This window comes from Neodothiora populina (assembly GCF_041146345.1).
Source record: "Neodothiora populina strain CPC 39397 chromosome Unknown canker_contig_3, whole genome shotgun sequence".
NCBI classification, from domain to species: domain Eukaryota; kingdom Fungi; phylum Ascomycota; class Dothideomycetes; order Dothideales; family Dothioraceae; genus Neodothiora; species Neodothiora populina.
In genome coordinates, this window is record NW_027191417.1 from 764,720 (window position 1) to 788,651 (window position 23,932).

General features: G+C 50.4%; 8 protein-coding genes across 10 annotated transcripts; 5 read left to right on the forward strand and 3 right to left on the reverse strand.

The window, feature by feature from the left end:
- Positions 1 to 131: 131 nt before the first annotated feature.
- On the forward strand, positions 132 to 890 carry AAFC00_004666 (uncharacterized protein; the record flags this gene model as incomplete). The annotated part of the gene is made up of 3 exons (XM_069344344.1): positions 132 to 434; positions 494 to 752; positions 802 to 890. 3 exons carry the CDS (start codon positions 132 to 134, stop codon positions 888 to 890), a joined length of 651 nt encoding a protein of 216 aa, XP_069196763.1.
- Positions 891 to 1,492: 602 nt separating this feature from the next.
- On the forward strand, positions 1,493 to 4,607 carry AAFC00_004667 (uncharacterized protein; the record flags this gene model as incomplete). 2 transcript variants are annotated; one of them, XM_069344345.1, is made up of 4 exons in its annotated part: positions 1,493 to 1,792; positions 1,845 to 2,405; positions 2,548 to 4,499; positions 4,553 to 4,607. In XM_069344345.1, the coding sequence occupies 4 exons, from the start codon at positions 1,493 to 1,495 to the stop codon at positions 4,605 to 4,607; spliced, it is 2,868 nt and encodes a 955-aa protein (XP_069196764.1). The 2 variants fall into 2 exon arrangements, with proteins under 2 accessions (XP_069196764.1, XP_069196765.1); XM_069344346.1 differs by having other exon boundaries at positions 1,739 to 1,792.
- A 778-nt stretch (positions 4,608 to 5,385) lies between these two features.
- Positions 5,386 to 7,126, forward strand: AAFC00_004668 (uncharacterized protein; the record flags this gene model as incomplete). Its single annotated transcript, XM_069344348.1, has 4 exons — positions 5,386 to 5,428; positions 5,479 to 5,522; positions 5,577 to 6,791; positions 6,869 to 7,126. 4 exons carry the CDS (start codon positions 5,386 to 5,388, stop codon positions 7,124 to 7,126), a joined length of 1,560 nt encoding a protein of 519 aa, XP_069196766.1.
- Positions 7,127 to 9,825: 2,699 nt separating this feature from the next.
- Positions 9,826 to 10,311, reverse strand: AAFC00_004669 (uncharacterized protein; the record flags this gene model as incomplete). Its single annotated transcript, XM_069344349.1, has 1 exon — positions 9,826 to 10,311. The coding sequence occupies one exon, from the start codon at positions 10,309 to 10,311 to the stop codon at positions 9,826 to 9,828; it is 486 nt and encodes a 161-aa protein (XP_069196767.1).
- A 5,226-nt stretch (positions 10,312 to 15,537) lies between these two features.
- AAFC00_004670 (uncharacterized protein) lies at positions 15,538 to 17,427 on the reverse strand (the record flags this gene model as incomplete). The annotated part of the gene is made up of 2 exons (XM_069344350.1): positions 15,538 to 17,044; positions 17,108 to 17,427. The coding sequence occupies 2 exons, from the start codon at positions 17,425 to 17,427 to the stop codon at positions 15,538 to 15,540; spliced, it is 1,827 nt and encodes a 608-aa protein (XP_069196768.1).
- A 1,567-nt stretch (positions 17,428 to 18,994) lies between these two features.
- AAFC00_004671 (uncharacterized protein) lies at positions 18,995 to 19,923 on the forward strand (the record flags this gene model as incomplete). Its single annotated transcript, XM_069344351.1, has 3 exons — positions 18,995 to 19,430; positions 19,486 to 19,515; positions 19,568 to 19,923. 3 exons carry the CDS (start codon positions 18,995 to 18,997, stop codon positions 19,921 to 19,923), a joined length of 822 nt encoding a protein of 273 aa, XP_069196769.1.
- A 319-nt stretch (positions 19,924 to 20,242) lies between these two features.
- On the reverse strand, positions 20,243 to 21,060 carry AAFC00_004672 (uncharacterized protein; the record flags this gene model as incomplete). The annotated part of the gene is made up of 3 exons (XM_069344352.1): positions 20,243 to 20,345; positions 20,401 to 20,844; positions 20,894 to 21,060. The coding sequence occupies 3 exons, from the start codon at positions 21,058 to 21,060 to the stop codon at positions 20,243 to 20,245; spliced, it is 714 nt and encodes a 237-aa protein (XP_069196770.1).
- A 1,092-nt stretch (positions 21,061 to 22,152) lies between these two features.
- On the forward strand, positions 22,153 to 23,918 carry AAFC00_004673 (uncharacterized protein; the record flags this gene model as incomplete). 2 transcript variants are annotated; one of them, XM_069344353.1, is made up of 4 exons in its annotated part: positions 22,153 to 22,195; positions 22,243 to 22,578; positions 22,631 to 23,454; positions 23,517 to 23,918. In XM_069344353.1, 4 exons carry the CDS (start codon positions 22,153 to 22,155, stop codon positions 23,916 to 23,918), a joined length of 1,605 nt encoding a protein of 534 aa, XP_069196771.1. The 2 variants fall into 2 exon arrangements, with proteins under 2 accessions (XP_069196771.1, XP_069196772.1); XM_069347777.1 differs by lacking the exon at positions 22,153 to 22,195 and having other exon boundaries at positions 22,206 to 22,578.
- Between the last annotated feature and the right edge of the window lie 14 nt (positions 23,919 to 23,932).

The following is a 23,932-nucleotide window of genomic DNA, read 5'->3' on the forward strand; positions in this document are numbered from 1 at the left end:
AACCCCGAATATATGTAGTCACCGAAATCGCCGTTCAATTGTCCACCTTCGAAGATAAGTACAGCACACCGCACTCGCTTCCATCTCTTCCTTCAGCTTCTTCGTAATCTCATCCTCATCAATCAGATAGCATGGCCGTAGCAGCATTACCGCATACTTCGTCGTCAGTGGATCAGAGTTGTAGTGGGTGTAGTGTTCTTGATCGCAATCCGTCCAGACCCCGAGATACTTTCTCTACACTCGTGTATGAGATTCGCCAATACCTTGGTCAGTCGTCGGGGATCGACTCCGCCAATGTTGACCCGGAACACATCAAAGCCTTGATGGCAAAATACACATCCAACCCGAAAGAGTGGGAGCAATATTCCCGGGCAGACACATCACGCAACTATACTAGGACTTTAGTTGATAACGTCAATGGCAAGGCCAATCTCGTCAGTAGAACCACATCGGCATCAAGAGATAGTCTTACTGAATCATGTCCTCGTCGCAGATCCTCATCGTATGGAACCCACAAAAAGGCTCGCTTATCCACGACCATGCCAACGCCCACTGCATCATGAAGATATTGCAAGGAAACCTTGTGGAGACTATGTATCATATGCCTGAGTCAAAGGATACATCAAAAGGGCCTTTGTCCATAAAGCAGCAAACGACATATACACCTAATGAAGTTGCGTATATATCCGACAAGATCGGTCTACACCGCGTCTTCAATCCCGATGCGGACAAATTCGCTATGTCTCTGCACCGTAAGTAGACAAGCTCTTGAAAGTGCAGCAGACATTAACACTCTATCAGTCTACACGCCTCCAAATGCTGCCGAGTACGGCTTCAACGTGTACGATGAGAGGACTGGGAAGTGCAGCCACGTCCCAGCGTACGGATGATCGTTTACTTTGCAGCTTGCAGCTTTCACTTGTTCTTCTTTCCTTTGTGTTATGGCCGGCGTCTGAGTTTTCTCCTTTCATGGGTTTGAAGCATATATACCCAACCTGCGGCACCAGCAAGCAATTATTCATCTAGATCGTATCAATAACTTTCACCGTGATTCTGACTACTTTCCTGGCTGCACTACATTATCGTGAGAGCAGTGACACTACGCGGCAAATTGACTTTGAAGTTTGGCTTCACAGATGTTGATGCGCCGCATGCCGTATATAGAGAAATGAGCAGTATATATCCTCTACACATGTGGTTTAGAGTGCTTGTACTTGCATATAAAATCGTGTAGTATGGTAGTAGTGCGATGGCCTGAAGCGTACCTCTGCGATAGCGTGCCAGTAGATTAATGGCGGCTTGGCAGCCCCGGTCGCGCGCAACCCCATAATAACCTAACATTCAATAATGACGAGCCTGGCAGCGCGCGCTAGAGTGTCCTGGAGTGTTGTGAAGTTGTACCGTGCAAGATACCGTAGACAAATCCGTCGCATCTCGTCCTTTCTCTCGTCAAGGACAGAGTAGTGACAGATTGCCAATAGGATATTTGGCCATGCTGTCTCTTCCATCCTCACTGATACGCCAGGTCAGTCATGGGTCAGGTTACGTGCTCCCGATCAGCACATGCCTCCTCGCGATTGCGACCAAGTTGGGAACATCAAACAGACACTCCCTGACGACGAGCGCAATAGCCTGGTTGGCCATATGTATATTGACCCAGCTGAGAATCAAGTCAGGCCAGCGAGTCACGGCATCTAATGCGCAAAGTCTGGCCTGGTTTGCTGGTGGTCTACTCGCCATGGCAAGCATTTGCGAGAGATCAGTTGGCCGCAGGGACATGTGGTGGGCAAAGGTCAATTACTCCCATACCAATATACAGAACTCTGACTGAGATGTGCATAAAGGCCCTTGTTCCGGCTATAAGCTACGCTATACAAAGAATGGAAGTGTTCAACGGCCGTCATAAACAGGAAAGTGCGACCTCACCGTCCCTCGCCCACAGGGCCAACGTCGAACCATTAGGCAATAGGCGACTGCTCTTACTACTTACCGTATCTGCTGCCATTGTACTGAGAGGAAGAACGGAGATCGGAGCGGTGCTTGCGCTCGGCTGCTGTGAGGCATTGCTCCTTGCTGAAGCCTTCGATTTCCTACAGGACGCCCACATCGAAGCAGACCGGGCAGAGAATAGCAAGGGCAATGTTGTCGCCGTCAACGAATTATTGTCTGCCTCGAACTGGTCCAAGTCGTCCAGTGGAACAGCGTCGCTATTCATCATCCGCGATGTAGCTTTGGCATCAACCATGACGCTTTTTCTGGGCGCTCTATTCCTCGAGGATTTGACCTTCTACCGCTTGAGGTATGCCCCAGCGCTGGCCACGACTAACCAGCAGCTTCTGGTCGTCTTTGGTGCATTGGTCATGGTACTTGTTCATGTTATGTTTAACGTCACCCTGGTCACAACGGTATGCCTTCATATCTTGTCCCCTTTTCGTGCAATATAATACGTAGACCGTGGCGTTTCTTTGCGCGTCTCCAAAACGCATCACAGCAGCACATCTTACACGTAGCTCACTTGCCGTAAAGCTAATTGTATCCGCATCGCAGATAATCAACCAAGGCCAATCCCCTGTTGCGTTTTCCCTGCTTGCGGCCGCCCTGCTTGCACAGCTCAGCGTGAATCAGGACTTCCCGACTGTCTGGTTCACATTTATATCCGCTTCGTGTATCTACGCCCTACTCAGCGAGAGAGCAGCAGTTCTCTACACGCCTGTCTCCAATGATGTACGGCTGCTGGAGCTGAAGCGCACCATTGTTGCTATCGGCTCCTTATCAATCGCTGGTTTTGCGATATTCAGCTTCTGGGGTTCTTTTATCGGATCGACATACTCAACCCATTCTACACAGCCCATGGGACCTCTGGGCAATCCTCCAAGCGATGTTTTGCGTCCCCTATCGATCGCGAGTACCAAAGCGCATCCTATAGATGCGCTTGTAAGAGAAAGTGAATCAGCATTCACGTCATTGCTGCAGAGACAATCAAAAACCTTAGAAGATGCTGTCGCTGAATACAGGCGTCGGTATCAGATCCCTCCACCACCCCAATTTGACAAGTGGTTCACTTTTGCCAAGGAAAAGCGCGTACAACTGATTGACGAGTATGATACGATTTACCACTCCTTGCTACCTTTCTGGGCTCTCAAACCTGAGACGATAAGGGCCAGAGTTCGGGAGGCTTTGGGCTTCGAGGGCAACAATCTCATTGCTCTCCTTATCCGGAATGGGCAAGCTGCGCATGTACACGGTGGACAAGAATGGCAACAAGAAGCCACGATTGGCATGATGAAGCAGTTCATCGAATATCTTCCTGACATGGACCTTGCCTTCAATATCCACGACGAGCCCCGGGTTGTGGTCCCTCATGATGAGCTCTCTCAGCTCATATCACGCGCGAGAGACGTCAACATGCCAGCCGCTATGGCGAGTTCAGAACTTGCGAACAAGTTCTCGCCGAGACCAAAGGATGTGAGCAGTGGGCGCCGCGTAGACGAAGTCAAGATCACTCGCTTCAACGTTTTCGCGCATCAGCCCACATGGATACCTTCCCGAATGTCTTGTTCGCCTGACAGTCCCGCCAGAGCGCTGGATGACGATGCTGCCCGAGATAATTTGACGTCATACGCTTTGGGAGATCTCGGCTTCATCTACAACCATACTGCTTTCAGCGATGTCTGCAACTCTCCTTCATTTGCTACCTCCCATGGATTTTTCGATCGACCCAATGCATTCAACGTAGTTCACGATCTCTTCCCCATTTTCTCACAGAGTAAGATGAGTAGCTTCCAAGACATCCTTTACCCATCTCCTTGGTACTGGTATGGTAAGGTTGCCTATGTTGAGGAGAAGGAGATAGACTGGACTGCTAAGATAGATAAATTATGGTGGGTTGGAAGCACCACAGGTGGCTTCAGTCGTGATGGTGGATGGCGACGTCAGCACAGGCAGCAAGTCGTACACAAACTCAACGCACTGGACACAGCTAAGATCCTCGTCAACAAGAACGCCGACAGTAGAAACAAGATGTCCGAATCAGCTCCAGATTGGCAGCCGACGGAAGTGCCACGCAAGGACTATCGAGACATCGTTGACGTGCATTTCTCGCATGTAGGCCAGTGCGACCCAGGCGATTGCGATGCTCAGCGAGAGTTCTTCGACATTGCGCCACCCGCGGACCAACAAGACGCTTGGAAATACAAGTACCTCCTGGATCTTGACGGAAATGCCTTCTCTGGACGTTTCTATGCTTTCCTCAAGTCCAAGTCACTCGTGTTTAAGATGGCTGTATTTAGAGAATGGCACGAAGAGTGGCTTAAACCGTGGGTACATTACATCCCCTTGAGCTTGAGGGGCGATGAGTCGCTCGAAAGTGTCAGATACTTCAGCCGTGAAGACGAAGGCAAAGGGCAAGCCTTGCGACTCGCTGATCAAGGACGACAATGGGCCGGCAAAGTACTTAGGAATGAGGACTTTGAAGTTTGGTTTTTCAGGCTGATGCTCGAGTAAGTACTTCGAAGCGTCCAAGAAATTCAAAGATTGCTGACAGTATGACCAGGTATGCCCGTGTCATTGACGATAATCGTGAGAATATCGGATACTCCACTCCGTAGAGAAGCTCACACAAAACTTCAGAGAGAGGTCTCCAATACAAGAACATGGAAATTCCTTCTAATATCAGGAGCTGTGAGGCCGCCAGCATGAATGCGATTGATGCTCCAGAAAGTTCAAGGGCAGACAGGCTTGCCTTATTGCATAACACGAGTACCTGTTTTTGACAGGATGGTATCGAGTGGCTGAGGAACTTATGATATGGCTCAATGCCACGAGTGAACAGACGGCTCAAGCATTGCCTTGCTGCTGGAGAAGCAAGACATTCTCTGTACATATACACGTAATGCTACAGACTCAAAATGAATGTGAGCTGAGTGCGACAGACTTGAATGATCTGACAGATGCCGATTGAGGTACTACAGCCTGCTTCTACTAGACTGTGTACCACCGTTCCCTCCATGACTTAGAGAGAACCAACCAGCACGACGAGGTTTAGATCTGCAATAAGCTTATAAGTGGCAGTCCTGCACTCGTGCCTGGCGCTGTCGTGTGACAGATACTACTGTATAACATGGAAGATATACGAAAAGTACAGTGTAGCAAGACCTTGTTGCATGCAACATGATCGCCTATGAATGCACGGACCATTATATAAAAGAAAAAGCTTTTATAAAAACATCTGCTATATGTCAACGTGAACGTAGCAGAACTGAGAACAGTGCTGTTCTACACTAGTCATCTCATCGAAATTAAGTGAACGTCAGCTGGGTCTGAGATCGATTGCGATAATCAAGGTATTGAAGAATCCTATTAGTGAATCGTGTGGTATTGCCCATCATGGCGGAGGCCCCCGAGTCGAGGGTACTTATTGTCATAACTGGTATGCATGCTCCGTCTTCTCTACCCTAAGTATACTTATCGTTGCGTAAGGTGGAACAATATGCATGCAACACTCAGATAATGGCCTGGTCCCAGTAAGTAAAAGTCACATTTTCCACTGACTTTGTGTTTACTGACCTCCGTCACAGGCTTCAGGCTTCCTCAAATCCGGACTTGCCCCCCGACCAGCTTTCAATGATGGATCATATCCGGAACCACTTGAAATCGTGATCGATGACAATGGCAAGCGGAAAGCTGTACAGAGCTTGCGAACTCCCCTTAGCACTTATTCACGACGAGTTCGCTACAGTGTTCTCGAATTCGAAAATCTACTTGACAGTAGTAGCATTGATGCCGCAGGCTGGGATCAGATTGCTCGTGTCATCTACCGAAATTACCAACTCTACGATGGATTCGTGGTGCTACACGGAACGGACTCATTGGCTTATAGCAGCAGTGCACTGAGTTACATGCTCCAGAACCTTGGCAAGCCAGTCATCTTGACCGGATCTCAAGCACCCATCATGATGTTGCAGAGTGACGCGCAAGATAACCTTCTTGGAGCTTTGGTGATAGCCGGTCATTTCATGATCCCAGAAGTGTGTCTGTTCTTTAATTTCAAGCTCTTCCGGGGAAATAGAGCAACGAAAGTATCAGCGGATGACTTTAACGCTTTTGCGAGTCCAAACATGCCACCTTTGGCAACAGTCAGCAGCTCGAGGACGAATGTACAGTGGGATTTGGTTTACAGACACAAGAACACCGCTCCCTTCTGTATTCAGTCAAACCTCGACACTGCCCATGTCGCGTGTCTGCGGGTCTTCCCTGGCATGAAGCCAGAAATGGTTGACTTGTTCCTGAAGACCGAAGGATTGAAAGGTCTTGTTCTGGAGACTTTCGGAGCTGGAAACACACCAGGGGGTCCTGATTCAATTATGACCAAGGTTCTAGCCGACGCGGTCAAGAGGGGTATTGTCATTGTCAATGTCACGCAGTGTCTGAGTGGTAGCGTGAGCCCCTTGTATGCTCCAGCCACAATCCTAGGACGAGTCGGGGTTGTTTTCGGTCAGGATATGACCACTGAGGCGGCCCTGACAAAGTTGGCCTACCTGCTCGCGCTTCCCAATGCTACCCCTCAAGTGGTCGCAAAGTGGATGTCAGTGTCTGTCCGTGGTGAGCTTACTGAGACGTCGAGGACTCATTTCGAGCACCCGAAGAGTGGAGACCTGACTCCAGAGGTATCAAATCTGACTGCACTTGGATATGCGATCCAAGACGGAGATTTAGGGGGTGTGCGAGAAATTGTCAGGAGAGAGTCCCGATGGCTTCTCAACGATGCGGACTACTCCGGCAACACACCGATGGTATGTCTGGTCTTCACGCTGATTGATGCTTTGCAAAGATATTGGACACGATCAAGCTGACACAATTGTCCCCGCAGCATCTTGCTGCCACAGGCCCAAATGTAGACATACTTCGCGAATTTCTCAACGACGGTGCCAGCGTACATTTGCGCAACAGGTCGGGACGGACACCACTTTTCCTCGCAGCGCGTGCTGGGATGAAGGAGAATGTCGAAGTCTTACGGGCAGCTGGAGCTCATCTACACTCAAATGAGATTCCTACTGCCAAAGTACTGGCACAGTCAGGAGAGAACACGGAAGTATGGCAGCTTGCTGGTGTTGACAACAGCGATTGAACGGAGATTCATGGATGTGCCACAACATGCACAACAGATGAGCTGACCGGCATCTTCGCCAGTAGATTTACCTCTAGCAGACGGTCACATTATTGGGTCTATGGTATATACAGCTTCCGGATTGGAACCAAAAGCTTGAAGCACACTAAGCTGGACACTTGCCAAACGGAATCGATCTGTCGTCACGACATCATACAATATGCTGGAGACTAAGAGGACGACAAACACCAGTACACAACATCAACGCACTGTACGAAATCCGCTTGCGAGAATAGCAGCGGAACATCATACCGGAGTTCGAAGGTGACTGCGAACATAGGATTGACGCTCGATTACGTGGACGAGCTACGGTAAACACACGCGATGGCTAGCTACACAGCCCCTTGATCACAGCGGCGCAGATGAGTAGACTGATAAAGGCATATGGTCTAATTTCCCGTGTATCGGCAACCTACAACAATCATGCCACTGTGAATGTTGATCAAATGCCGCTCGCTTGCTAGAAAACAGGGCCAGACTATCTTTAGGTAGATTAAGATTAGGGAAATGTAAAATTGAGCCAATACAAAAGTATAGATCCACAATTGCGTTGCACACCCACGCACACCACACTATATCATCACTCTTCAATGCCGGATATTGTGCGGTAGACATATAAAATATCATTGTATCAGGTTGCTTATACATATAGCAAGACAAACCTCACAGGCCAGCCACTCATGTGCCTGTTTCTCCTCTAATCAAACAGATCTCATCAAAGAGCAAACTAGGTCAAGAAGTAAGAAGCAAAAATAAAACGATAAAAATTATGTTGGCTAATGCGGGAATCTAACCCGCTTACCTAGGCAACCTTGCTTGGAAGCACCCAACGTGGGGCTCGAACCCACAGCCTTCAGATTAGAAGTCTGACGCGCTACCATTGCGCCAGCCGGGCAGGCTTGTTATTGAAGCTTGAGGTGGACATTCAATGATATAATGCTTTGGTTGAATGTGCGATAACCTGAGGGGTGTTGGCTCAATATTCCTCCTTACTTTAAGCTCCAAGGTATCACTGTGAGGTGCATTGCTTCATTCGTCATGAGCAACCAACGAAAAACTTCATTCACGATATGGACATCACTCTATTGACTCATTGTGCAATATACTAAGTTTGGAATACATGATATTGGCATCTAGCATTTTGCCTCCTGCGTCATGTAAAGCAGATTACACTTTACAGGGTGGTGTAAGCCACCTGCACTTTGAATATACGTTTCATAGAAGCCTACCGGGACATATTGGCATGACAATATAACGGAATGGCCCCCCTCTTGCACACAATATCCACGACACTGGATCTATCTATTGATCAAACAAGCAGAAAAATAATTTCTCCCAGGCAGGTCAATCCGGAAGGTAAGGTATCCATGTATCGCCTCCACGACTTTCTCCGAGGTGTTCTTGGCCGACCAGCGAGTTACGCGAGCCAATAAGAAGATATAACGACGGTCTCGAATTTTCGCGGTGCGGACGACGTTGGTCTACTATTATACATCTGGGACAAAAAACGGCGGCAGGTGGTGTCACGAGAATCAATTCTGACATAATGCACCTTCAGCTGCATGACATGGATGTGCAATGCAGACCATCCATACTACGACTCCGATCTGACTGCATGCTCGAGGCTGGTTTGCTGTGGAGTAAGCAACGACAAAAAATATGGCGAAGTGTGAGATACGATGATCGGGTGTCTGCTTGCCATAGCAACCATCTCATTGTCGGCGTCCTGCGGCGCATTGGCCCCTGGCGGGGGCCATGATTATCTGGAGGATAAACTCGACGCAGGGGTAATGACAGCAGGAGTTGGATGGTATACGAGATATGAATCATAGAGGCACATTCAAGACTTATGTGGATTCGAAGCAAAGAAATAAATTGACCGCTTATCTGCTCTATGGAACGGGCGTGATGCAATTTTTGCTTGCTGTGAGACCTTATCCGTCATATTCTGTCGCTAGGAGCGGATTCATCTATAAGGAATATTTCCGTTGGCTGCTCGACGACGTTTTAGAAGCGTTGAGAGAAACGTTCTTGGGAGTCGTTCAGGTCGACGGGTGAAGTGTGGGGCGTCGTTGAGAATCGTGGGCGACCCTGGTGATGCCCTTTCACCCATCACCATGCATGTTGTTGCCAACGTTTTTCTCGAGATGAAATCGCCATCCAGGGGGTCTGTTGTGTTCATCAACTTGAGTGGACAGCAGCGTAAGCAGATACGAGGGTCTAGGCCTGCAAATCCTGAGTATGCTCTGGAATATGAGAAGCATAGAGAAGAAGCCGCTGAGAGTCTACAGACGGCTAGAAGGGCCGATCGGAAGTCTTACGAGGTGGTATGAGCAGCTTTCTTGTGATGAACTCTGAATCGTGGAGCAGGAGTTCATTCCACAACGGCCATACATGAGGAAGCCATGCGTGGTACGACAAATACTCCAAGCATAGTCGACAAGCAATTGCAGAGCGAAGCTCTTCTGTAACGGAGCCCAGACACACCTGTTGGAAACCCAATGTCGTCAGAATTCATATCGAGCGTAAACATATTAGTCTATGCGTAATGACCGCCCTTTAGAACTAGACGAGAGGAAGAACATGCTCTACGACAGTACAACAACAAAGTCCAGAGATGATGTGTTCGGAGCGATACCGCGAAAATAAGCTCATCAATGCTAATTCTTCTTCTTGTGAGACGAGGCAGCTTTAAGTCCCAATCCTAGTAGGAATGCCGTGCGAAATGTTGCTCCAGCATAGACAAAGCCTAGATTGCCCCAATACATTGCGTTCCATTCCCAGAATCTCCAGTAAACGTCAAAGCCTACGCTGTTAACACTGTAGAGATGACCAAAATCTGCGAGGAGGAGACCGAAGAGGAAGACCTTCCAGACACGCAGGTTCGCAGTAGACCGCAGAACCAAAGCCTCGTTTAGAGCAAAGACAGCGTACATGTTGGCAAGCTGCGATAAGACAATACTCTCCCGCGTTGAAGGCCCGAGCAGCGAAGTTTGCGCAGAAGTGTAAGTCATTTGCAGATAAGCCTGCTGCTGGAAGTGTGCATAGTATGCACCCACAGCTGTCGCAACAGGCTCGATGTAGAGGAAGAACAGACGGTAGACAAGGGGAATGTCTGAGACATCAGCCGGAGCCACGTGTGCCATGGTCGTCCAAAGAAGCTATTGGAGTTTGTCGACTGTGGTCTCGGGAAAGCGGGAGGTCGAGCGCAGCTCAGAGGATGGGAAGAGGAAAACACACAACAGCAGTATGGTTGGTCAAGGTAGGATGGTTCGTGAGTCCCGCAGTGGTTGAGGATGATCAGTGGGGGAAGGACCGCGGGTAATGATCGTACGGTCACAGGCGTTGCCGGATAGGGGTTGGGACAGCGTGGAAGGCAGCGTAGAAAGCGTGGAAGTCACGGAGAGTTCGGTCGTCTTGGAAACAAGTGTTGTGCAAGCGAGAGCACAGTTCAGCTACACTTAATGTGACTGCCGCAGGCGAGGTGAGACAGCTATGTCAGGTCGGAGTGCCAAGCGAAAAGGAGCCAATGTCTCGCACCGAGCTGCGTGCCTATGATTATGATGATGATGATGATGATGATGATGATGATAACAATAATAAAAGCGTGTCTTAGGGAGGTCTCAAAAGAAGGCAGCGAGTGGCGCAAAAGACCGAGGGTCGGATGCTAGACGCTAATACGCGAACTGACTAGCGGTGTTGACCGTTGCCAAGGAAAAAGATGGATTCGAGCATTCGAAGCAAATCCCAATTCGCTGTGAAACCGTGGTCATGCTGCGAAGCAAGGCTGACAGTGTGCAAAGGCCGAATCTTGCAGATTCGTTGCTGAAAAAGTGACTGATGCAGACAAAACTATTCTAGGACTTGCAATCTGTGTGAGAAAAGACCTGGTTCTTGCCTGTAGTGGGTACGAAGGTACCGCGAAAGGATTTAAATGTAGGTAATATCGATTCATGCTGGTCGAGCACCACCAGTCGATCAGACCAGGTTTCGAAGGAAAATTGAAGGATGAACTTACGAGCTCTGAAGGTAAATCACCCTTTTGATTGCAATCGGGAGCAGACCACCGTCTCCGAGTCGAAGAGATTTGTGTAAGGTTCTATTGTACTCGACCGCGAGTTTTGAGGTACTGTACAGTACAGCGGACATGGTCACTGTACTGTATACATTCTTCGTAATCCGCAAAAGTTGGAACACCGCAGTGTTGTATGTAAGGAGGCAGAGTGGAGCAAGCAATCGTGCACTGTACAAGTGCAGGAGAATAGAGTACAAATAGCTTGGTTCGACCATGCACCACCCTACTGCACCTACCCAGAGGCTGAGTTTAGCACGGCAACGGGACGCCAGGTTGATTTGCGGCCGGCGTGAAAGACTAAGTGTGTGAGGAGTCCATCTCTGCCCGGGTCAGCAAAGCAAATTCGGCAGGGCGAGTTGCTGGCCAATACCGGTTGGCTCTCGCGCCGCCCTCGCTGCATCTTATCTTCGAGGTCGCCTCTGCGTGCTTCCGGTGTGCTGGTGTCCTTCACTACCTTGCTTCATGAATCTTTTTTTCTCCGCTACCCGTAGTGTGAGGTACCTACATACTGTACAAAGCGCCAAGTCAGGTAGACGTAGCTGATGTAACGACTGTGCAGGACGACCTAACCATCATACTCTGACACTCGTACCGCACGCGGCAGCAAAGCCCAACAGCGGTTCCAGCGAGACAAATTCACGCGCTACCCGTACCAGCAGAAACGTTCGCACTTTGTCTCCCTCTTCCCTCCCCGTTGCGATTGTGCCACCCAACTTAGCTGCTCTTGTACTCGTCGCCCCAGTACGCCATCCACCTGCTCTGCAACTGCTTGTGCGCCAGCGAAAGGCCGCTAAATTGTCTCTCTCTGTCGAAACTTACCTGATCTTTTTAGCTACAAGGCTATCCAACACTATCCAAAACGAGCAGGCCGAGCGAGGCTTCAACCCAGCTTTCGTCTCAGCGTTTCGACGCAGGTATATATCGTCGGACAACGCTTTATCGCATCGAATCGCAGCTAGTCACCCCTACCTTGCCTTACCTTACTTCCTTCCCCGGTCTTTGCAGTTTAAGCGTCATACTTTATCTCTCAACATCTCCTTCATTCCCCTTTCGACTTTTTTCCATTCTTGCTACCACGCATCTTCGCATATCGGTCTCAAAACGGCCAACACGCTCTTTCAATCCGTGCATATAGCATACAATCCAATTCAGTATTGAGTCAACTCACCCTGAGTCTGTCTCTACCTCCACCGTCACCCGCTCGAGTGCCTTCTCTCGTCATCAGCGTCAACGTCAACACTTGTCCCCGCAACACCACATCACTCGGATTGTCATCATCGTCGACGACACCTCACACTCACTCGTTCTGCTTGTTCATTACGAATTGACTCTCGCTCCTGGTCTATTCCACGGGATTTATTTGTTTTTCTTTCAGACGACGCACGCATCATCCGACGCTTGGTCCCGGAACATCGGCTTAGCAACCGGCGCGACACACAAACCCATCTCGCAGCCCGACCAGAGTTACAACCACAACTAACCATGGCCTCCGCAGACGAGTCACTCGCTCGTGTTCATGCGTTGCACAGACAGTACTTTGGAGATAGAGCCACCGACAGTTCGCTAACGCGGCCTCTGACTTCGCCCATAATTCCTCCCATCTCTGACGAGGAAGTCATTTTCAGCAACCCTTTCTCGTCACATAACCAAAACAGCACATCACCCATCCCCATACCGTTTCCCCAGCGAGCCCCAATTTTTGCGTATGCCGAGCCTGGAACCACTACGGCCTCCGCACCCGTACCGCTACCCATGAACGCCGCTGCACTCACGACAGCGCAACCGGATCTTCAAGCGCCACGACGAGCGCCTACTGCGGGCATATTCAGACAAATCGACTGGAAAAGCGACGACCAAAGACACTACGGACACGGCTCTACCCTCAAACGTGCCCCGTCTGCATCTTCAAGCGCCAGCGGCAGCACCAAGGTCAAGGCCCAGAAGGAGGACGGCATCTTCAGGAAGACGTCACAAAGATGTACTAAGATCTCACGGGCGATCATGGGCAGATCTAGACGGCCAAGTGGAAGTGAACTGATGGAAGGCGTGGAAGCTTCTTCCGCATCAGAAAACACCATACTGGCTATTCCGGCATCGAACGCAGGAATGCCATACATACAGGGCCTGTCGCGACTACCCGCTAGAATTGGCGCTCTCTCGAAGCAGCCACGCCACGACACACCTCAACCCATCAACGGAGAGATTCCCCAACGCAACCACTACCCGGTTCCAGTCTCTGCCGTCGGTTCCTCTGTGCTTCCTCCTCACCTAGCTCAACACCGCTACACCGCACAGCACTTCATGGCCCCTGACAACTTTGGTGGCGAGGCTGCGAGACGTGCTGCCGCTGCCACGAATGGTGCACGCTACTATCAGAACCCACAAGCTGCAGTGGCGATGCCAACGTCACGTCCAGATTACCAGATCAGGAGAGATTCATATCGCAGGTCCATCAGCAGCATGCCTAATGCTTCCGATAGCGGTGCAGATCTCGCTTCCGGCGCTGACATTGACATGATTGATATCGAGAAGGTCGCTCCCGTGAAGATCGACCCCGTCACCGCTCTACCTACCGAGATTGTTACCCTCGTCTTCTCACATCTGGATGCAAAGTCACTCAAGCAATGCCGTGCAGTCACAAGAAGCTGGGCGGCACTGGCTGTCGACCCCCTCATCTGGAGAGAGCAATATCTCCAACAGTTCGAGAAGCGTGTCTACGTAGACCCAGCACCCATTCAGATCGGTGGCACAGGCATGGGTCGTCCGGATCAGCCCATCCAGCCTTGGCAGTTGATGCACGATGCCCGTAACAAGATCAATCAGAATTGGGCTAAGGGCGAGAACGGTGGTAAGGCTGTGTACCTTTCAGGTCACACCGACTCCGTGTACTGCGTCCAATTCGACGAAGACAAGATCATCACCGGCTCTCGTGATCGCACCATCCGTGTCTGGGATATCAACACTTTCAGATGTCTGCGTGTCATCGGAGGTCCTACTGTCAGACCTACCCCCGGACCAAAGCGCTTACGCACTGTCGAGCCTTCCAAGCTGCTCGGCACTGTCGAGTCTGTCAATGGCACACGCGAGGGTGATGAAATTTACCATATCCCTTCAGATTTCCACAGCGCCAGTATTTTGTGTCTGCAGTATGATGACGAGATCTTGGTCACTGGATCCAGTGACAACGACCTTCTTGTCTGGGACATCAAGACCTTCGAGCCCATCCGCCGCCTGAAGCGCCACGGAGGTGGTGTCCTTGATGTTGCCTTCGACTCCAAGCACATTGTTTCTTGCTCTAAGGATTGCACCATTGTCGTTTGGGATCGCCACACCCTTGAACCCATCCTGTCCCTGACTGGACACCGTGGACCTGTCAACGCTGTTCAGCTGCGCGGTAACCTCTTGGTCTCTGCTTCTGGTGATGGTGTAGCTCGCCTGTGGGACCTCACGAAGATGGAGAGTATCCGCGAGTTCCCCCAGAAGGAACGTGGTCTTGCCGCCGTCGAGTTCAGCGATGATGCCAAGTTTGTTCTCGCTGGAGGCAACGATCACATCACCTATAAATTCGACGTAGCCACTGGAGCCGAAGTTAAGACATTCACGGGCCATACTCAACTCGTACGCTCGCTTTTCCTTGACACGCAGAACCGTCGCGTAGTGAGCGGTTCGTACGATCTCGATCTTCGCGTCTACGATTGCGACAGTGGTGAACTGCTCGGACGTTTCGCCGAGTGGACTACTTCCTGGATGTTGGCTGCTAAGAGCGATTACCGCCGAATTGTATCCACCAGCCAGGATGGTCGTATTCTGATCATTGATTTTGGCCGAGATGAGAACAACAACCTGATTCCTGGGGTTAAGATGCTTGAATCGAAGAACTACCCTGAGCCGTGCTTCACCTACTAAGCATGCATGGAATGGCTTTATGGGGGAGCCTAGCGCGGGACATCTGCGAGGGGGCTCAAGGGAAGGCGCGTTATGATGCTTGTGTGTTAACAAAGCATCAGGCGCATCTGTGCTTTAGTGTACTTGTTTTAGCGAGGGAATGGGAACTATGTTCGGGTAGCAGGCGTTTTTTCTCTGTCACAAAACCACTGGGCGTTCTGAGCATATGGGTCTTCAAGAGTACAACTGCGAGCGGGAATGAACAACGCTTATGCACATATTGACATTCTTTACCAAACCATCAACATTCCTAGAACCCGCGTGTCCCTTGTTCCAACGTGATTACAAAGTCGTAGTTTCCATATCGTGACGATCGAGTTTTGGAAGGGGCAAGTTATGCTTAATGTTAAGGTTAAGCAGCGATCCGTCCTGCACCGAGTATAGTCCAGAAGGCGAGCTCGCGGCTCTCCTTTGTTCCCTTCGCCGTTCCAGATGCAGCCGCATCTTCGGCTGTCAACTCCGTCTCCCATTCCACTCGCACAAACACGGGTATTTCCAACACATCCTCATCTACGCTGCTTTCCTTCCCACTTCTATTTGAAGTAGAAGATGAAGGTTCACCAGGCGTCTCAAGCTTCGACTTGGCCGCTCGAGAGTCCTGCACAGACCCCGGCACGACCTCCATGACCACAGTAGTCCAGTTCCGCCCACGTTCCCACACCTTGCCTGCTTCGGGCTGGCGCTCCTCGCCGTCCCTGTTGGAGTCCTTGGATCCCGGTCTTTGCGCCTGAGCGGAAGCGGAAGACCCCGTTCCGTTGAGGGCTTCGTCCCACAAGTCGCCGGCTGCGCCTATCTCGAGGGATGGGCAGAGAATCGTCACACGAGACTCTACGGGCCCGGGCGTGATCGCTGGAGTGGCGAGCGTGACGCGCACGGGATCGAAGAGGGGGTTGGTCAGTGTGAGGAGGAACTGCACTGGTAGCGAAGGGCGAAGACGCTCGTAATCTGACTCTCGTGCGGATTTGAGCGCGAGTGGGGTCAGAGCAAATGCTGCTAATGGGATAGGTGTGAACGTGCTGCTGTTTGTGAAGAGACGCAGGGACAGTCGTGGGATGTGGTTTTGAGCGAGCAGGCGGATTTTGTATCTCGTGCTCCCGATTTTGGGCTCGGGTTTGGTTAGGATGTGTCGGCATACTCGACAGCGTTTGCTTCGACGCGTACGCAGTAGTGTTGCTATTGGCCATAGGTCCTCGCAGAATTGGGCTTCGTAGTTAAAAGGATGAGTTCTTCGCTGCTCTAGACTGGCCGTTGCTGCGTGCCCTTGCTGGCGAAGCTTCTCTATCCTTTGAGCATGCTCAGTCTCAGGCTCCGAAAGCACAAGGCCTTCTGCTGGACTTATTGCTTCGCGCATCGGTTGAGGCTTCTCACGTGACTTCTTCAGAGCAGTATATGAAAGACCGCCGTAGAGGCTCATGATTCTCGCGAGGTTGTCGGGGGAGCTGAGACTTGCCCCTGCCATTGAGTTCGAGCCGAGACCAGCAGACTCCGAGAGCTGATTCTTGTAGAAGTCTACTAGTGCCGCAAATTGCCCTTGATCAGGACTGACTTCGCTACGTTCTTCCGCGCTTCCGGGGACTTTCAAGGTGATCTCTGAAGATTGTCCTGATTGCGATTGCGTTGCTTGACGACTTGCCTGGCGGGCACGTAGTCTGTGCAACTGCTCTGTTATCTTGGTAGGCTTACTTAGTTGGATTCCAACATCTAGTGAAGACCAGTCACAGCAAGGACAGGACAATATAAAAGGGCCGCTGGGTTGAGAAGTATCCTGGGGACTCAGGTGGTCCTTGGACTGCGACTCCAATCCATTTGTGGAGAGCGGCGCTGTGCACGAAGGACAATTATAGCAATTGCGGGTACACCTAACTTGTCATCAGTTTTTTGTATCATGCGAAGGTGATAGACATCGCCAGAGCTCACCTTACCTGTTACCATCACTTTTGACAACGCTACTTGGAACTTCGAAGAGACAGCTCGGACAATACCAATTCACGACTTCTTCGGTCCAACACCTTGGACATCGGATCTGATGACACTCATCACAGTATAGGAGATGATCGTACGGATATAGGGAAAAGTTCGCTCGTGCGTCATGCGAGTTGAAGGTTGAATTTATAGGCTCTGCTCCCGATACGCCCAAGAGTGGTTGATAACTTGTACGCCTTGACTGGGTGGTCGGAGCCGCACTAGCGGTCAAGGACGTACAAGGACATGCCACATGAGAATATGGGAAAGCGGAGGCCATGCCGACTGTATGCGTCCTGTCGTGCTATTCAGTTCAAAATCAAAAGTTACCAATAAGCGATGTAAATAAGTAACATGGGAGATATACCATTTGCCAAGACAAATTCACCGCTGAGATCCGACTTGGGCAGGAGACTTGGCAGGTGCTCTCGTCTGTACTGCAGTCGTAGCGAAAACGATGCATGTCACGTACATACAAGTAGATTATCGAGGTAGTGGATCGAAGACAATCTGAGGTACCTCATTGTATCGCCTATCTCATAGATCGCTACATAACACATTTGTGTTCTCATTCCACCCCTTTCTCCGTCCACTTTCCTAGATTTACGTCAGCTATCGTGAAAATAACCCGTTCCGCAGTTGTTGACCTGACTGCGTAAAGGAGTTACCAAGGCAATATAACCACATACAACGACCTCAAGTCATCATCGTAGCTATGCGGTACAATATCGCAGAGCCCGACCCTCTCTGTGACTTCCAATGACACCAAACACGTGCAACGAACTGAATTGTCATAGGAAGCTGCGGACAGGGTCACCCTCCTTGCGATTGTACTTGTGCAGTCATATCCTTACACGGAAACATTGTGGTTCTCTTACCCTGAGTGGCGTAGCAGATACGGATAGCTGGCATTACACGTCCACACTTTGTACCATAACCTCGGGCGGTCCAACAGCATTGCCGAGCTCTACGTCGTTCCGTCCGCACGAAGATAGGCTCGCGCTAATACTATATTATGATATTATGATGCCACGGTCCCTGTACGTCTCGCGTTCGGTGATGCTTCTAGCCCTCCGTGAAGAACTCGGAGACCCAAGTCATGCCCGTTAGTTGTGACGCAACAAATGCAATTCGCCTTGTAGCGACGTATCTACGAGCTGACTAGAATGTGAACTCTCGACGCCTTCACACGTGGCTGCGCCGATCGCCGAACGTTGGACTATGAGATGTAAGGCTGAAACAGGTCTCATTGGAGAAACGGTCTGCCACGTGGGTCAAGATCGTATGACAAAATTGATCAAGATTGAGGTGAAACCAACTCACTCCAGGTTACCCGTTCCGCTCTTGTAAATCCGAGCAATACCGGCAACACTGGGCCTTCTTAGGTATCGTGTTCGGAGCGAGTGATCACGCTTACACGGGTCGTTGGGCAGGCCAACCCTGAGGTATACCTCAAGGTACCCTGTGTATTCCGCGTTACCTTATGGTGGCTTCTGGCGTACTCTATCTTCGTCCTGTTAAGCATGATAGATTTACTCATGCAATCTACAATGTCGTATGCAATAGTTGCCTATACACGATGCATATCATGCTCCACGTCTTACGGCGTAGTCCCACATCCTGTGAACGCTCGAAGTACGATTCAATAATGATAGCGACCTCCCCACATCGGTCTTCGGTCTGACGTGACACTCATATGGATTTAGCAGTAAGTCCGGACACAGTGCCTTTGGTCTCCTCTTCACTGTTCTCCGCATCACATACACAAATACACGATCAAAGTGACTATACCTGGTCAATCCGTCTCTTTCACAAGTACCATTGCGTTACTGATAGCGTCTATAAAAATGTCCGCCCACGAAGCCAAGCGTCAGCGAACTCAGAGTGTCGACTACGAGCTCCTCTATCATCCTCAGATCCCTGGACGTGCAGAGTTCATCAGGTTGTTGTTCAAGGCATCTGGCGTCGAATTCACAGATCCAGCGAACGAGGACCCCCCTAATGAGTCTGGGCTTAATGGCTATGCTCTTGTTCAAGCAGCTTGCTCACCTCGAAGCCTTGGTGACGAAGAGGGCAATCCACCTGCCTTTGCCCCACCAGCTCTGCGCCATAGACAAGCTGGCAAGGACGGCAAGTCTTTGGTGATTCATCAGACGCCCACCATCATGTCCTACCTGGGCGGTCGCCTTGGTCTTGCTGGTGAAAGTGAGATTGAGAGCGTGTGGATCAATCAGATCGCTTTGACTGCCTTGGATATGAACAATGAATGCCACGACACGCATCGTTAGTTCCTATGACCTTTGCGGATGTGAGACGCCTCGCTAATAGACACGCATAGATCCAGTAGCAGTCTCAAAATACTACGAAGGTCTGTAGTGCAATCATGCTCCTCGCGACTTCGCGACTGACAAATTCAAAAGAACAAAAACAGGCCGCCCTGGAGAAGTCCAAGGACTTTAGGGAGACCCGCATGCCTAAGTTCTTCAGTTACTTCGAACGTGTGCTCAAGCATAACAAGGACAGCGGCAACGGCAAGTACTTAGTCGGCAGTAAGTTGTCATACGCCGACACGACATTGTGGCAGCTTCTTGATGGACTGAAATTCGCCTTCCCGGAAGAGATGAAAGCCAGAAGCCCTGAATTTCCGTTGTTATTTGAGACATTCTATCCAAGCCTTGAAGAAGAGGCATGGCTGAAAACTTATCTCAAGAGTGCAGAGCGACTGCCATACTCTATGGGTGTCTTCAGACATTATCCAGAGCTTGATCGCCAATAGAGACAGTAAGCATCGTGTCGACACCAGAAACAAGTCATGGCAAGGAGATTAAGTGTATCGAAAAAATCAATACAAGCGTGTTCCACAATTGATCCAGCGTCCTGGCTTGTATACTTCATGTATTCGAGGCTGCCTTTCTATTACACGATTGACCATCTATGGAGACGCGGACCACTAGTAGCCAGAATGACCTTTCAAGTGTGACTTGGATGAGGCTGGCATGCAATGCCCGGCATATTTCCATCGAGGTCACGATCTGGATAGCGCTGGATGCTGGAGTGCATCCGTGAAGCCAACACGATCTATTTGTCAGCCACGTCTATTGATATTTCTTCCCTCCTCCAGACGTAAGGGTGAGTTCCTGCAGTATCTCCTGACCACTCACGTACGTCATGTAAGATGGCACAATGATCCAGGCTCCGCTGCGTAATAAGTCAGTGCCCATTCGATCTGAAGAATGTCGTGCTACACGCTTACTTGGGGATTATCCAGAGAACGACAAGTGAGTACATGTCATTGTGACCTATGTTTGCAAAACCACCAAATGCCTCGTTCAACCAGTACAGAACGGTCTTTGACAACGTCATGATAGACGAGCCGTACAAGATCAAGACAGCCCAGGCGGCATACTGACCGCACACGGTCTGGCTCCGCGCAAGCCACCCAATGGACTTCCGGCTTACTGCACCTCGACCATCAATCTTTTCTTGCTCACCATGGTTAAACAATATCCATAGATAAGCTAAGTATCCAACAGTCTCGACAACATTCAACGAAGCCTGAGCGGCAGTGAAACCGTTATGGCTGTCGTAGGCAGGCCATCCGTAAATGTAGTCGACTTTCGCATACAGCTCGTAAGGCATCCAGAGTGGCCACTGCAGGGAACCTCCCGCCATGCTGTGAGGACGAAGGAAGACGTAGCTGGACGCGCTGTTAGAGTATGACCAGTGCAAGGACATGCCGACCTTACACAGTATCCCAGATTACCAAAGGCAGCGAAACAGCAAGCCATATGATCGTGAGGTTCGACGGCGTGTGCGCCCACTTGCGTTGATGCCCAGAACCATCTCCAGTCCTGGATGTTGGTCTAGCCGAGGAAGGCTGTGTCCCCTCTGTTTGACTTCGAGTAGAAACCATGGTTGGATGTACTGCAGGAAAGAAAGAGGAGATCAAGTAATCGAAATAATATTCACTTTACCAAAGACTCTCAGCTTCGCATGAGCCACTCTGCTTACCCTGCACAATTTCAAAGTCAACACAGAATTAATACTCCCATGTGTTTACAGTATGGTACGACATGAGGTTTGCGAAACCAGCAGATCCATTACCCCATGCCTTACTTTGGGCGTCCTGAGGCCTTTGCTCAGATGATAGTTGCGGGGAAAACGAGACGGCGTTTATGCAATAAGTGTGGTAGCTTCTCAAACAGACCTTTAAGTTGACCTTCACTTTACCAAATGAGTCGATATTAGTGGACGGCGATTGCTCTATTGCGAGGTCGAAACGACTTCTAGAGCTAGAAATATTGGCAGGTCGATATCAAAGTCTGGTAGTATCATACAAGCTTGATTGCTGCGCCTCCACTCGCTCGGCATACTTGTCTTACAACTCCGCGACCTGCTGAAACGTTGATCACGACCAATCAGCGAGATGCGATTTCAAGACAACCGATACTCAATTCTCACGCAAGAGCTTGCAGACTCTTGGAAGCAACAAGGAGTGATAGCGAAGATGGAACAATCATGCCAATGCGGTGACGCGTCGCTGCGGACTTTATGTATCTGTTATCTGTTTCTCGGCCTTCGGATCCCCGCAGCAAGTATACCAACCACACATTTACTGGGCGCTGGGAATTGGCACTGCCATCCTTGTATTAGCTGGTAGTATGGAGGCATGCTTCCGCCGGGTAAGCAGACTCATGCGCACTATAATATTGTCCTACAGGTCCTCACTGAAGAATATCTGCTGGGCGCAGTCGTCAGCCTCGCAGATCTCCGCTGGGCGCCATAAGTGGTGATATTAAGTTCATGGGCGTTAAGTTAACCTCTCAAAGTTGGTATCTATACATCTTATTTCAGTTCTGGATCTTTATTTGAACTCTCGTTCGTCCCCGTTGAACCAGCGCTGTTGAAAAAGACCTGTGACTGCTTACCTTCGATTACTTGCTTCCTTTCCTCTTTTCCCTTTGTGTCCCAAGGTACTCTTGAGTGTAGTCAATTGCTAAGTAAAATGAGGTTAATCAATGCAGTGGTGAAGGCTACACTGACTTTAGGTAAGTCAATATGATCATACATTATAGGTGGTCACTAACGAGTCCAGGGTCGGTGGCATTCGCACAATATGCTCAATCTTGCAATAGCGACAATGTGTGTTTCTCCTTGAACATACCAGACGCCACTGCAAGCTCTGGTAGTGGCGACATCTACATGCAAATCAGCGCCCCGACAAGTTATTCGTGGGTGGCGTTGGGTCAAGGCTCGCAGATGGCTGGCGCTCAGATGTTTGTGTTGTACACCGATGCTAGCGGTACCAACGTAACCCTCTCTCCACGTCTTTCGACTGGGCACTCAATGCCAACGTACAATTCTGCGGCACAAGTCACATTGCTTGATGGGACAGGAGTGTCAAATGGTGTGATGACCGCTAACTTCCGATGTGAGTGCTCCAATTCACTTTGACGTGAGCATTCACTTACTTGCTATATCAGGCTCAAGTTGTAGCTCCTGGTCAGGAGGCGATATGGACTTCACAAGCTCGTCAGGAAATTTCATATATGCAACGAGAACGGGTAGCGGACTCGACTCCGATTCGCCCTCGGCATCGATTTCCCAGCACAATAATCATAATGACTTCCAATTCGACTTCACTGAGGCAAGAGGTGGTGACTCCATCAACCCCTTTACCAGCGGTACCGCTGCTACCTCTGCCTCAGGTGGAGCCGCCACAGCCTCCAACTCCGCAGCGGCATCGTCGTCGTGTGTTTCTCGTACAGCATCATCCACGATCGCAGCTCCGTCCGGTTCTGGCTGCCCAACCGCTTGGCCTACAGCATGGTCTAGCTCTTGGCCTTCTTCTCGACCGACCCAGTACGCTTCGTGTTTCTCCGGCAGGGGCTACGGAAGCTGGCCAACTGCTGCGCCGTATGTCAAAGCCAAGCGCGACGACGATAGTGACGGAGACGACGACGACAGTGTCAACTACTGCGATTCGAGCTCTGGAAACAGTGGAAGCGGTTCCTCGAGCTCGTCTTCATCCTCTGGGTCGTCTGGGTCATCTGGGTCATCGTTCAATCTTGACAGCAATGGTGTGCCATTCGGCGGCGACTTTAACAAAGCTAGACATGTCATGATTGCTCACGGTGTTATGGCCGCGCTTGCATGGGTGATTCTGTTTCCATTCGGATCGATCAGCATCAGATCATTCAGCTTCCCTGGCCTCATTTGGTTCCACGCGATCTTCCAATCCCTCGCATACTTGGTATACATCGCAGCGTTCGGCCTCGGCATCTACCTCGCGCAAAACACCGTCGGGGTAAGCAATACTGCCTCGGTCAACGAAAACCTTTTACCTTTGCTAACAAAAGACAAACACAGCTCAACCAGGCACACCCGATCATCGGCATCGTGATCTTCATCCTAGTCTTCTTCCAGCCCTTCCTGGGCTTCCTGCACCACAAGTTCTTCAAAACCCACAGCCGCCGCACAGTGTGGTCCTACGGCCACATCTGGCTCGGCAGGATCCTGATCACGCTGGCCATGATCAACGGCGGGTTGGGGTTGCAGTTGTCTGCCAATTCGCGGACGGGCGAGATCGCGTACGGCGTCATTGCTGGAGTCGTTTGGGTTGCTTATGTGGCGAGCATCATTTATGGAGAGCGTAAGCGCAAGAGGACTGCGCCCCCTAGCTACGGCAAGTCTATGCAGATGGAGCGATCTAGGAGTTCGAGTGGGAGCCCCACGGGTCCTAGGGAGTGGTATGGCAAGGGCAGGAACTAAATGGGGGGTGTTTC